We start from the raw sequence: 14,666 nt of genomic DNA on the forward strand, positions 1-14,666 counted from the left end.
ATTACCTGACCATTTGAATCAGGGTGACATAGAAAACACACAGGACACCCACCCTCAAGGTCAGGAGTTACCCATCCCTGGTCTAGTGGTTAGTACTCTGGACTCTTGCCCCAGTGACCTGAGTTCAAATCCTGGTTTGACCTGAAATATTTTATCATGGAAACATTTGCGACACAGTTACTCATGTGCTACCCCATAAAACCATACACCTCCCTGAAGGTGAGGGGTCGGGGCAACTGGGGCAAGATACAAGAAAGAACATGATGTCACAGAGTACTAACATCACCCCACCCCAAACTGAATGAGAGCCCTGGTCCTGAGGTCTGCCAAACAATACTATTTCATTAAGGAAATATTGACATTTTTTCAAATTATTTGGGGCAATTTAATCATTAAATCACAGCAGGGGTTGTATTTTCCTGATATCGCTTGGGACAATGCCAGCAGCATTGTGACCTTGACCTTCTACCGCTTGACCATTGAGAGCATTGTGACATATTGCATCACAATATTGTTCTCCAACTGCACTCAGGAGAATGTAAAAGGGTCTAAAGAGTTGTTTTCATGCAATATATTTAGTCGAAGGTTTTCAAGGTCTTTGTTTAAAAAAAAAAAAGCACTCTGAATTATGTTTATTTTTTATTGTTTATTAACTGTAACATAATCAAAAGAAAAACTGCAATGATAACACTCATCAGTTTACATATGTTTTTCCCTTGACGTTTGCTTTTACAAAAAAAAAATAATGAAATGGCCACAATCTGCATTAAGTCATCAAACAAAAGTAGCACTGATTTACTGACATTTATATAATTAAAAAAAATAATCATAATAAAAATAAGAAGTCAGTTACACCCCTGTTTGGAAATATTTCTGAAACATCATGTAGGTAAAACAGAAAATTGGTCTTTGGGCACATTAAGGAGCGAAGTCCTCCAAAGTAAAAAACGTCTTGTCCACGCAGTTCCAGCTGTCTACAGCAGATGATGGTAAAGGTGTCCCCTTTAATTCCTGGGCTGGAACATTATATCTTCACAGTAGCACACTAACATTTGGAGGCTATTGTCGAAGCGGCACAGGCACTTAAAAGACGCTGACATACAATCTGGTACAACAGTCATGCAGTGATACAACGTGGCTGACATGACTGTGAGGTAATAATTAATATACATAAGAGCTGAATAAATATGATCCAGCAAGTTTCACGGCAAAAAAAAAAAAAACAGAAGATGCCAGTTTTAGTACCCGTGCAACAGAAATAAAAGGGAACCAACTTTAGCATCAGATTGTATATATATACAGTCTTATAGAAATATACACATCTACCAACACAACTTTTCTACAATGTGGATTTGTCTTGTCACATCTAGCTATCAAGCTTGTCCACGGTTTTTGCGGGTGAAGGCAAAGCCATCCAGTTTGCATAAACACTATCATTGGCATATCTTGTAAAGACTGGATTAGTGGCATCATGTCTGTTGAGCGGTACCGGGCTCTTCTCGGGCCAGTTCGGGTATGACATGCCTAAAAATGAGAACACATCATTTTTCTGCACTCAATGAAAGATAAGCAGCGTGCAGACAGCAAGGCTTTTAAATCAAACTCTGCAGTGGCCAGGCTGGAGAGGGTGAGAGAATAAAAAAAAAAAAAGCTGACAGACGTGTCTGTTATGGCTTCACGGCTATTTCTTTGTAACGTATCAAGGCATCTGTTAATATTGCATTTGCAACCTGTACATTCTGTTTGTTTATCTCACCAAAGAGTTGCACTCAAAAGCCTTACTGTTTCTCCATTATGGAATCGATTAATAGACATGGAAAAAAGTGAGGAAAATTTAAAGACAATCTGAAATTCAAACCACAAGTTGTGATTGATTCAGCGAGGACCTGTTTCAAATGTCACAACAAAAGGAGGACTTTATGACCAAAAATAAATTTCTTTTTAAAAAAGTAACACACAAATAAAATGGTAATGAAGAGGGGAATGGTGTTTGTAGTATAAATTAAAATGATGTCAATATTTACAAAATTTTTGGTCGATTTTCCTGTACATTAGAAGCAGGTCCAAATAAAAAAAAAAATGCAAGACAACAGATTTCACTGAGCTTTTGTAATTTACGATGAAATGGTCGGGAAGAATCAGCAAAAAGGCATGCCCAGATCACAGTCACTCACACTTGCCTATAGAAAGCCAAAACATAACTCGAGAGCCCGTTTGCCCTTGCTTCTAAAATCGAGTAAATGCATGGGAAATTCTACCATAGAGCTTGTTTTCAATCCATGTGGAGGGGAGGGTTCGAGGGATAGGGGCGTTATTACAGTCCACAAGTGGTGTGTCCTCTTCAGAGAGCGCGTCATCGTACAGCAGGGCGTCAGCAGGCGTGGACGCTGCCAAGTCCAGATAATCCTGACAAAAGCAGATCAAGGTGTGATTAAGCTGATTGGATGAGGTGGGTGGGCGGAGTTTCTATTTTCTTAAAGCGCACTGCCCCTTTAAGAACGGTAGTGCTAATTAGAATCAAAATCAGTTTTATTGGGCAACTTTGTGCATGGCAAACAAGGAATTTGACTCGGGTTGATCTCAGCCTCTGTACAACATTTAAGTGACTAACAACATCTTGTTGACTAAAATAAAAATGAAGCAGATTTGCTTTTCACCATACCCGACTTTTAACCATCATCTTTTCCAGTTCTTTGCTGATGTCGGAGAACGTTGGCCTCTTGTCCGATTCTTGTTTCCAGCATCGGCCCATGAGGTTATACCTGGACCAGAAATGTTTTTAAAATTGCTCGGATAAATATTATTTAATTTGGAGATGTTGTCAAATTACAAAGACGAGGGCTCACATTTCTTCGGAGCAGTTCTCCGGTCTCTCCATCCTGTATCCAGTCTTCAACAGGTTAAAGAGGCGCTCGGGTGCTATGCCCGGGTATGGATTACCTCCTAATGTCACAATTTCCCATAAGAGCACACCAAAGGACCAGCTGGGAAGAAAGGAGAAACATCTTAGTCAACACCGAGTCGATAATGAAGCATCAACTTCAAGATGATGACTGTACTCACACGTCACTTTGGGTCGTGTAAATGTGATCAAACAGGGATTCGATCGCCATCCATTTAACAGGTATCCGACCCTTGAAAAAAAGCCACAAGATTTTGTCGTGAATTCAAAGATTATGTTTAAAGTTGTTGTTTTCATCTTCACCTTGCTTCTCTTAACATAAGAGTCCTCCTCATAAACATCTCTGGAGAGGCCAAAGTCTGAGATTTTCATCTTCCTTCCCTCTGCTACGAGCACATTTCGTGCTGCGAGGTCCCTGTGAACAAGCTGTTTGACCCCCCCAACCAAAAAAATAATAATCTTATAACATATAATCATAAGACATCATGAAGATACCACAAAAAGTCCAACCTTCATTTCAGCTAAATACTGCATGCCTCTGGAGATCTGCCATGCAAAGGAGATCAGGTCACCCATGGTCAGCGCCCTGTCGTCTGGGTTCTCCAAATAGCTGGAGTTTCGGTTGGCGTCCATTCCCATGAAACTCGGGCCAACTTTCCGGCTCTCGCGAAGGAAGTTGCGAAGTGACCCAAACTTGGCATATTCCACGATCAGGTATAATGGACCTATTCAGAGGAACACAGTCTTCACACTCCATGCACCACACTGGCTGTGACTGAGGAACTCTGCTGAGGTCCTACCATCTTGGCTGCAGGCTCCGTACATCTTAATGACGTGAGGGTGGTTCACTTGTTTGAGTAAAGTGAATTCTGACAACAGGTCCCGGAGCTCACTATGGGAGGCGTTTTCTATCACGACAAATGAGCCACGACATTAGGTCCACGTATAAATCCATATTTGTTTGGTGAGAAGAATCAGTAGACAAATAATATTCATTTTATGGCAGAGGTCTTACCTTTCAGCATTTTCACAGCCACGGTAGTGTAACCTGCTTTTCCTTTCAACCTGAATGCCGTCGCTTTGACGACTTTCCCAAACTCTCCCTCTCCCAAAGTCTTGCCGAGCACGAGGTTCTTCCGAGGGAATTCCCATTTGGGATCCTCCTGTTGAAGGAAAATAAACAGGATGTCTCACATGTATCACAAAAGGTCACAGGTCAATTCAAAACGCTCACAGGTATTTTAAAGGTATCGGTCTCGATGGATTCCTGCGAGCCTCTTCGTAGGTTGTTCGCGGGGAAGCTGATGGGGTAAGCCTGGGCCGGCCGGCGGAAAGTCATCTCAGCGGACGCGATTGGGGCCTTGGGTGACTTCTTGTGGTAGCGGTGGATGAAGTAGGATGAAAGGAGGATGGAAACGATGAAGGAGAGGAGCAGAATGGTGGCGATGACCGTCTTGCACATGTCGTCGCAAAGCCCCTCTGCGGGTGAGGGACAGTAGAAATTTAGTACTGAGATCAAGCACGATAACATTTTGTGTGCTGCAAAAAAAAAAAGGGAAAACATTTCAACTGTGTGATTGCAGTCACTCGAAGGAATGTCCAAATAACCAAAATATGAAAATCATCTGGTATGGATAAACTATTCTCTTTTGCTGCAAGGGCAAAAGAGGAGACCAAGGACACAGATGCATTGAAGCACTGATACAGTACTAAAAAAGGAAAAAAAAAATGTGTTGAATTTCGTCAAATGGTTGCACGAAAAAAAAAAAATCTTCATTCAGCTACATTATTTATTTATTATGAATAGTCTAGTCCTCTAAAAAACCTCAATATCAACACAGATGTGACAACTCACCCTCAATATCGTCTTTTTCACAGAAGCATCTTTCCATCAAGCAGTAACATGTCCCGTGGCCAGCCTGGATGCCATTTCTTAGACCAAGTTCATGACCTCCTGTGACAGTTTCCTCTTCACAGACACACACATGCATGTAGTCAACATTGCAAAAGCAACAATCTGCCATCGTGACTCTTTAAAAAAAAAAAAGAGGTATCAGAACTTACTCGTACAGTCTTGCGGGCATATTGATGTATCTTTGCTTTCGATTGCGTCACAAAAGCTATCTGGACATGTGCGCAGGTCTGGGGAGCAGGTTGAGTAGTTTTCAGCAATTCCTGGAATCATAATCAAATTGCACATTGGATGGTTTGTACAGTCTTTTTTTTTTTTTATAACTATTGCGAGTGTACTTTTCAAATGACCTTTTTCAGTGCCTTGCCTCCACTGGCATCTCCCCGTCGTCGCCCCCAGGCCTCTGGTGGACTCACAGTCTCCTCGACGTCTGTTTTCCGCGCAGGACACGAGCTGCTGACTGTCCTGGTTCACGACTTCAGAAAAGGCAAAACAGACAATATTTTACTAAATATACTGGGAGGAGACACAACATTAAAATGTAAACTTCTAAATGAATGGGAAGGAAAGATGAAATGATTATGTCGATAAACCATTTTTTTGCATTTGTATTCCACCTTCAGCATCCAGAATGATTCGGATCTCAGCGCTGACTTCCCCTTGTGCGTTCGCCGCCTGAGCTACAACGATGTACTGCAGATCCTGGCACTCGGCTCTTCGTAGAGACTCCGAGTCGTTGACGTAGAGGAGCCCCCACATTTCGTCAGGCGCCTGGGCGATACTTATGGCCGCATAGCAGGACAGTTCGTCAGCAGAGATGTTCTTATCGGGAACCTTGAGCTGGTATGTGACACTGAAGCCATCAAACTGCTGGCAGTTTTCCACGCAGACTCTGCCGACCTGAAAAGAGGGAGGATTTGATTTGATCCATTCCGGAATGTACCCCAAAAGTAGCAACAGTTGAATTTGAGTACCTGAGCGTAAATGGAAGCTCTCCGGGTGAGCGTGAAGATATGCGTGAAGTTCTCAAAGCGGATGTGGACGGGTAAGATGGTGACGTTGAAGTGAAGTGACACAGTTCCCTCCAGACCAGGGTAGGTGGTGTCGTTGACCAGGTAGTCCAGTTGCACACTGCGATTCTCCGTCACAAGCAGGTTCCTCTTCAGGATCAGGTCTAAAAAAACGACACAATATTTTTATTTCTATTTTTAAAGAGACGACGCTCACTTGAGATGACTGACCGTAGTTATGAATGGTTTCTCTGACGCCATTATGAGCTGCTTTCTTTTCACTGAAGCTGCGTTTTACATCAAATGTTTCTCTCGTCCATGGGTCCATGTTGAGCAAGGTCTCGACATACCTATTGTGACTCTGGTCTGTAGAATAGATGGAGGTCAAGTCCCTGTCAAAAACTGACAATGTGCCGTAAGTGCCACCCTGGAAAAAGACAAATGCAATGAATCAGCATTCCTAACAAATCAAATCTCAAATCTTGTCTTTTGTTTTCTCACTTTAGTCCGATTGAAACTGATGACGATATCTGCCGTGTCGGTTAAGTTCACATATGGCGCGTTATCGTCCTCGTCGTTGACAAAAACATCCAGAGGAGTATCCAGGGTGGTGATGGCGGCCTCGGAAATAACTGTGCAAACCAGCAGGAGTCTGTAACGTTCACTCTCTTCTCGGTCTAAAGGGGCCGTCACGACCATCTCAGAGGTGTTCTGATTCACGGCGAAGGGAGCAGGTGTCTCTATTTGAACAAGAACATAAGATTATTATTTAGAAGTTTTGACATCACAGTAAAAACTGTTTGAATATTTTAAAAAGATGCATGGTAATAAAAATCTCAATTTTTTAAAAAATGAAGACAATTTGCAATTTCAGTATCAACTCATGATGTCGATGATGAAGTTTGCGGTCCGCATAAAATGATGTGACGGGCCGTATCTGGCCCCCGAGCCTTAGGTTAGACACCAATGCTCTGACCTGATTCCACAGTGTAAGAGATGGTAAAGTTGGGGCAGATGTTGAGTCTGGTGAGTCGTCGCAGCTGCATCACGGGCCCGGGGAATCTGTTCTCCATGATGTGTGGTTTGGAGATGTCTCGGTGCGGGAAGCATAACTCTTTCATATCAGTCTGTGCACATTGTGGCATGGTGGCATTTACAAAGTCCAGGATGATCCGAGCGTTATTTCTCGTGATGCACCAGGACCTCTTGATGAACTTGGGTAGCACCATAACAGACAGAGACAGCTTCTTCACAGACCACGAAGGTTTATCTGATGCAAAGACACAAGAGACAAGCAGGCATTTTAATCTCCAACAGACCTCTTCCTGACGATGGAACTCCTTTATCAGTATGGGAGGAGAGTCGGCAATCTAATTGAATCTTAATGTTCAGGATGCCTGACAGCGGCACTCACATAGCATGGCAAAGTCATTCTCATCCAGGGTTTTGTTCAAGGACAGCACTCCGGTGTTTGGATCCATGTTAAACCAGGAGCTGTAGACGGGCCGCTTGAGCGAGCTGGACCAGCACAGGTAGAAGTGCGGCTTCTCGGACTCGCTGTCCAGCATGGCGTGGACTTGGAGGACCTGGCTTCCTGCTGCCTGGCCAACATAAATGGTCTCCTTGTACTCATTCTGAGGGAAGTACAATCCTTTAGCCCCTAGTTAAATAAAACACACAATGATGATCGTCCGGTTAGAAGACACACACACACATTATCAGCAGCGACCCCAACCCCCCCCCCCCCCCCCCCCTTCTCCATTCAGTTAGCGGAAATTGAAAGGAGGGCTCAAATGACACTTAGGCAGCTCTTTTAATGAATTTCTCATGCGCTCGATAATCGTGCGGTTTCCGATCGTCCTTGTATTCACCTTGAGATGTTTAATTACGCCAGATCACATGATACAGAGGAGAAATGAATCATTACTTGCCAGAGGAAGGGAGAGAGTGGTATTTTGTGCTTGTAAGGCTAATCCATAATGAGCTATATGTTTTACAAGAAAATTGAGATGCGAGTGTCGGTCCTGTAATTACATCCCTGCTATGATCCCCTTTGACGACAGTGGGCGACCATTTAGGGAGCGCGCTAATGTCATTAGCAGACAGCAAAACTAGATTTTCTATTTCTGTTGGTGCAATTCAGGCCTCAGCTCTGGTTTCAGACATTGATTTAATTTCACGGGACTTAGATGACAGGAGGCTGGATTGATGGATAAAATGTTCCTTCCTGAAAGATTGTGATTCACTCAGGGTGGTTGCGAGCATTTTTTGTTGAAAGTGTTCCTGCAAAAAAAAAAAAAAAGTCCTCTTGTTTGTCCCTCCCGTGGGATGAGGTCTAACAATTTAATTTAATTTTATGTCTTTAGATTTTTTAAATTTTCCATCATTTTGTATGCAATAAATGAGAGCGGAGATATTTTTAATGAACTGAAATGTTTAACCTCAACGAGACAAAATCATTGAAAAAAAGCAATTTAAAAAACATTCTTAAATTTGTTGTCTGCTAATTAGATTATAGCCTCTAGAGGGCCCTATTTTATTTTAGTAAGCGTGACCCTTGCTTGTCACATTGCAAAGTAAATCATTCTCATAAATCAGCAAATTGCAATAATGCCTAAGAATGAATTATTTCATTAAAAAAAAAAAATCACATTAGCTTGAATCTGCTTTAGATAAGTAACTAGAAGATCCCAGTTGCTAACCAGATGGGAGCAAAACATACAAGCAAATTTTGGCTGAATGCCACCGTGGCTATGCAACACAACTTGTTCATCTCAGTCAAAATTCAATTTCTCTCCAGGACTGAACCCAATGGAAACCAAGTAATCAGACTTAATTGACTGGATCAAGCTGACCTCTCAGGACAAATAATATCTTTGCTTTATAAAAACATGATGACTCATTATACCTCCTCCGCTGAAATGATACAAAAGTGACATTTGAGTTTATAATACATAACAGAGCAAAAAAAAAAAAAAAATGCTCTTCCAAGAATTGAAATATCACAGTAAATTATTCCTGGAACAGGATTAGCTTTTCATATCAAAGTATATACCGCCATCATAAGATGAACCTTTACAACCTTCATCATTATAAAAGCAGACGCCGAGCTGCACAATCGCTCGAAAAGTAGGTGTGTAATTTTCCAGGCAAAAAGAGGCCTCTTGCAGCCCATTTTTATAATAGCTATTTTCTACCTCTGGAGTGGCTCCACAAAAAAAGACAAAAAAACAACCACAATGACAACACACTCTTTGCTTGACCTTGTTGTGATTCCAGAAAGTAATAACGACCCGCGTGTCCATTTTGCCTCGTATATTATCCGCGGAAGGACAAAGGCGACAGAAGCTCATCATGATATCTACGAGATGCGTCGCAAACCCAAAGTGTGTCTAGAGGTGCCGCTAGGGTGGGGACGCCCTTTCTGTTGTCCTAGACGGGAACTCAATTAGCTCAATGCGCGCTTCGACTCAGAGATTTACCAGCAATGAGCTCATGCTCAGTACACAAACATCTCAAGGAAATAATATTAAAAGTCCCATAGGTTCTTCAAATCCTCACTCGTCCCGCTTGCTTTGTGTGAGCACAGAGGCCATTGTTTGCCAAGGTCAACATGCTCTAGGTGTCCTTGGAAACGACTCATTGGAAAAGCAGAAGAGCAATCAATAATCGTACTAATCAACAGTGCTGCTGATTATTTTCACTTGATGAGACTGACGGCGGCACGTGGAAAATCATCTCAACAAATCCGTTACAATCGATTATCCAGCTGAATAAAATAAACAATTACACCAAAACCATCAACACCACTTATTAAGCAACATTAAATGGGACTGCCTGGATTCAATTAGCTAAAACGTTCCATGTTGAGATATATAATTCCACCCATGAAAGCCGTTATTGATCAGAACATTTTAAAAATCCCTCCTACCCCAATATGCTGTGTTGTTTCGTCATATCACACTAGAAGCTCAACCTTTATTAAATCAAGCGCGTGCTTTCAAAGCAATAAGGTGTTAGTGAGGAAATAAAGTCATTTCCTGTAACCGGGGCGAGCATTATGATATATCTGATCACTTTCCAGACAAAAGCTAATCAGGTAGTTTGGCTTTGCTGCATACCTTAACATAATAACCCATTACGCCATCAAGTAATCCAATTAGCTCAAAGAGAATAGAAGAGCACAAGAGCCAATGGAGCATGTTCATCAGTCATCAACAAATCTAATAGAACATCTCCTTAGGGGTTAGATGAAAGTACAAATTAAGTTTTAAGAACTCCCAGGGGTCTGTCGGTGGGGAGCAAGAATGGGTCACGTGATGCCGACTTAGCGTCATTATCCTGCTTTGAGAAAACATCTCATCACAGCATCAGTGATTAGCTTGACTCAAATGTACGAACCAAAATAGAAATTACAAATGATAATGATTTAATTACAATTTGACATCAATTCATTGGCTTGCTTTTTTGGTAGAAACTAATAAATACTGATGAAATAAGAATTTTCGATTATTCCTTGAATCTGGATCAAATAGCCCACAAATTCTTTCTTTCACTCCCAGTTGCAAATAGTGTGGAACTGGAAAACAACTTGTCAAGATCTATGTGAAACAAAAGGGCCAAATTCCCAAAGGGCAAAATCTCAGTCAACGTCTCCTTGTCCTTTCATCGCAACAAATTAAATTCTAACCATGCATGAGGAAGAACCATGACCCATAACTGACTAAAGGATCACGCAGAGTGCCGAGGGAGCCTCCATGCAGGAACATAAACATTACTTCCAACAGATTATAGCTGCATGTATATTTTGATTTATTTTTCTTGAGGCAAAGTATGAAATTATTTTTATTTCTATTTGCACCTAAAGAAAAATCCCAAATCAGAATACAAAGAGCCATTTTCAAAATTTGCAAACAGGAAGAAGCTCTCGATCCATCAAACGATTTAAGCGAATGTCCAGAAAAAAATGAACACCTAATAAAGACCTCACGTATGCTGATATATGTAAAAGACACGCTCAACTTCTACATCATGTTTTTAAATTGTATTGAAAGAAGTGCAGTGACAACAACCGAGACAAATTGACAAGATTAATGACGCTTCCGTATTGGCAACACAAAACAGAAGCTTTACTAAATCATGTAATGTAATAAGGAGCTAAATCAAATAGCAGCATGCACCAAATGAGATTTATTGCTTTGGTGCTGCTAAAGGAGAAAGATGCTGATGAAAAACGGTGCAAGCTAGCTAGTGGGAGGAGATTTGAAGGGGAGGTTGTGGTTGAGGCCTCCTCAGGGATGGACAACACATTGCTGGAGGTTACCAAAGGGCAAAGAGGGTCAAAGGTACGGAAACACGGTCACGGTGGAAAATAAACGGCTCGATGCTTTTATGTGAAAACATTTGTGGCGGAATTGATGGATGACTTTCGACTGTCCGCTAAAAAGGATTCAGAAGAAGAATGCTGTGGAGTTTGCGTATCTACAAAAAAATCAATTATTAGTCAAGAAAACCATTAAGACTAATCATTAGCTAGATACAATTTTAAGAAAGTTCTTGATGCAGCAAAAGTGCTTTTAAGAGTTTTTAGATCTTTAACCCTCCTTTACCTGAAGGTGTAGGCTGCGGCTGCTATTAACCACTTAACGTTAATTTCCCATTTCCTCAGATTCATTACCTCAGCAAGAAACACTTCACCAATCAGTAACAAACAACCTGGAGAGGAGAGGATGATTCGAAGAAAAAACATTCAAAACTCACAAATAAGGCTCGCTTGATTTTCTTTCCCTCTCTTTCCATTTGTACATTAAACACAAATACTTGCAGATATTTTGAATCCTCGGTTAAGTTATACGTTTGATTATATTGTATTTTTTTGTCCATTTAGTTGTTTTTTTTATATTGAACAGGTAAACAAATTCAATGATTGTAATCAGCTGATTTAAATATCATGAGAATATTTTCTGCCAACCTTATTTTCCAACATCATCATGTTGTTCTTAAGTTAACAGTTGAACCCAATTCATTTTGCACATATTTATTTATTTACATTTTTATTTATTTTACTTATTGTCATTTTAAAGAAATATGAAAACTCAGGGAGTCATTAGTTTAATTTTGCACTTGTCAAAATGTATTACAAAAAATCCTAAACTCAGAGAAAGTTGTTTGAGTTTTTTTTTTATTTTTTATTTTAATTCTCTATTGCAAAAAGACTGTTCTGCCTTTAGTCAGAAATAAAAGAAAGGTCTTGAAAATGATTTTACTCGTGGTATTGAGTACTCATACTGGTATTGCTCTGAAAAAGGGGAACTCTAATAACAAAAATAGGTATGTTTTAAAATTTTTTGATTGAGCTATATTACACGGGGAGCTTTGACAAGGAAGATGGTGTCGTTTTCATTGAGGGCTTGAGGGAACAATGAAATCAATGCGATGCGTCATTTCAACAACTGATAACAAACTGAGCGTTGTGTTCAAACAATATTTTGCCAACGAAAACAAAGAGGCGCTGTTTGCCCGGAAGATGTGAGCAGCTGGCGTGCACCTGCCTGCTGCTCACCTCCTTTCCTCTTTCGCTCCATTGTTGCCATTCGAGGAGATCATATTGGGTGTTTTTCAGCACCCACCTTAATTACCCTTCACTTTCTCACTCAAACCAAAACAATGACGAAAATGCCTTCTGGTCTACATGTAAAGCCAATCCGGAGCAACAAATACGTGACGCAAACGAACATCAATCAGCCTTTGTGTGCCCCCGAGAACGCCATAAAGCTGCTGTCAACATGACAAATAATCAGAGGACATTACATACAGCCATGACACCTTAAAAATGATCATGAATCATTTTAACGGCCATGCGAGGTTCTCTCGGGTGATTACCGGTCGCACCATTTTTTGCAGAAATGAAAAAGCATCTCCATTGAATGACCTCTGATGAAGATTTTGATTTTTGAAGCCATTCTGCACAATTTCCTACATCGTAAAATAAAAACAATGGAGTTGTTCTCTTCTTTGAATCTATGACAGCTTCCTCCTATGGGAACACGTTTTACAAGATGGCCGAATGTGTCTGTGGGAGTTCAACTTGAACTACAGTTTGGAATGTTGGCCTGGCTTACAATCTTCATTCTAGAATATCTCAAAAATGTTGTTTCACACCAAAGTCTTCCAAGAAGGTCTTGATGGACTAAGCACTTGGACACAGTCAGTGAGAAACGTCAAAATCCTCCTCCTCACGACTAAAGCATTAAGATGTCTACTTTTTATTCTCCGAATATACTTTGCAGTCCCACAAAGATGTCCACGCTCCTGAGCTGTGAGCCCGACTTTAAATATAGGAGCAACCATGTCGCTCCAGTTGGGCTGTGGGATTTTGAATGGGATTATGATATTATGATATATGGCTGTATTCACCACCAACATGCCATACCTCACATAACATGACATATGTACACTAGGCCACTTTATAAATGAAGCAAAAAAATACAGCATACTATATTAAAGGCAAAACAATCATTTTTTTTTAGTTGATTGGTTAATTGATTGAACCTTTTATTTCAAACATGCAGAAGAAAAAAAAAGAAAAATATACATATAAGATTCTGGAATGGCTGAAAAGGAGCAATTTTGTTTGTAATATTTATTTGTAACTATAAGTCCAGTTTTAAACCAAATGTTACATGTTTCGAGTACTTTTTTTAAATATTGCCCCTCCTCTCAGCACCTAACTTTTTCCATCTTGGAAGAAAAAAGTAGAAAGGCTGATTCTTACCTCTCAGCAGCATCCACAGCAACAGCAGCAGCAGCGACGCGCCGTTTCCCCGTGACAAACCACAACTTGACCGCATCTTCACCAACCATAAGTGAAAGTTGATGCATGCAAAGGCAATTCACACACTGTGGAACTATAATAGTAAAAAAAATATGGAATGAAAAGCAACCAGCGCGCGTGTCCCGCCTGGCCGCCACTCCGAGTCGTGCGTATCCGTGGATCCAGCGGTGCGGTGCGCTGCGGTGCGTTCAGGCTCCAAGTGGCTGCAAGAGCTGCTGGGCGGAACGGCTGCGAGGTGCGTGGGGGGAGGAGTGGTTGGGGGGGGTGGGGGTGCTCAGCTCACTGCCTCATTGCCCACGCGGCTTCCGCAACAGTGGGCGGCGAAGCATCTACAGGAAATTTAAGAGCATCATTTAACAGTGGGTCAGTCATCTCATTAACACGCGGCAAGGAGGAAATAATGAATAATAACCATTACATGCGTTTGAGCTATTAAGAAAGGTGCAGTAGAAAAAAAAAAGTGCCTGCATGGGCATGAATTTTAAAACATTTCTACCTGTTCGTGCCCAAACTGTTGCTACTATAATCGGAAAATTAATCGAGTAAGATCTCATACCATTGTTTTAGTTTTCATATTTTTTTTCTCATTCCACCGTTTCAGTTTTCATATTTTTAATGCCTTTTTATTAGATTTGCTGGATAATTTAGGTTAGAAATAAGATAATAAAATAATTTCTTGGTCACGAATTAATAACCAAAAACTTCCAATTGAGTCGCTGCTCGGCTTTCATTTGACTGGTAGCTTTCTGATTTGTGAGGAACCCATGGCCACCCAAATCTCTTCCTTGTTTTGGCTCTGTTGGAATCCATACCAGTTCTCTAATTATGTCAATCAAAATTAAGTATGAATAATCAAATATTGTAAATACATTTTTGTATGCCAGTCGTACAAGCTGTCATAACATGGTGGCCAGTCACGGAAATAACTTATTAAATGCTACCTTTAGGCTTTTCCCTGCTCAGGAGTGTTTTGAGTGTGTGTACGTGTGTGTGTGTGTGTGTGACTGG

The 14,666-nt window shown here is 40.9% G+C and overlaps 1 protein-coding gene across 2 annotated transcripts; it reads right to left on the reverse strand.

Moving 5' to 3' along the window:
• Window positions 1–698: 698 nt before the first annotated feature.
• ret (ret proto-oncogene receptor tyrosine kinase) lies at window positions 699–13,957 on the reverse strand. 2 transcript variants are annotated; one of them, XM_088385636.1, is made up of 21 exons: window positions 13,768–13,957; window positions 13,599–13,674; window positions 7,239–7,484; window positions 6,801–7,094; window positions 6,326–6,564; window positions 6,056–6,251; window positions 5,789–5,988; window positions 5,432–5,714; window positions 5,165–5,290; window positions 4,967–5,077; window positions 4,758–4,871; window positions 4,137–4,381; window positions 3,918–4,065; window positions 3,703–3,810; window positions 3,413–3,627; window positions 3,206–3,328; window positions 3,064–3,134; window positions 2,847–2,984; window positions 2,663–2,762; window positions 2,259–2,406; window positions 699–1,524 (listed from the first exon to the last, which is right to left on the reverse strand). In XM_088385636.1, the coding sequence occupies exons 2-21, from the start codon at window positions 13,672–13,674 to the stop codon at window positions 1,367–1,369; spliced, it is 3,339 nt and encodes a 1,112-aa protein (XP_088241762.1). In that variant the 5' UTR covers window positions 13,768–13,957; the 3' UTR covers window positions 699–1,366. The 2 variants fall into 2 exon arrangements, with proteins under 2 accessions (XP_088241762.1, XP_088241761.1); XM_088385635.1 differs by having other exon boundaries at window positions 13,599–13,957.
• Between the last annotated feature and the right edge of the window lie 709 nt (window positions 13,958–14,666).

The sequence above is a fragment of the Syngnathus floridae genome, chromosome 9 (genome assembly GCF_059516105.1).
Source record: "Syngnathus floridae isolate MCC-2025c chromosome 9, RoL_Sflo_1.0, whole genome shotgun sequence".
NCBI lineage: Eukaryota > Metazoa > Chordata > Actinopteri > Syngnathiformes > Syngnathidae > Syngnathus > Syngnathus floridae.

Bases quoted from the DNA above. Each gene is read 5' to 3' on its own strand.
- ret (XM_088385636.1), bottom strand. From the start codon at position 13,674: ATGCGGTCAAGTTGTGGTTTGTCACGGGGAAACGGCGCGTCGCTGCTG. The intron at 4,382-4,757 runs GTGAGTTGTCAC...CCTCACCCGCAG, and splicing joins TGAAAAAGACGATATTGAGG to AGGGGCTTTGCGACGACATG. The intron at 2,407-2,662 runs GTATGGTGAAAA...TGCTTTTGTCAG, and splicing joins AGATGATGGTTAAAAGTCGG to GATTATCTGGACTTGGCAGC.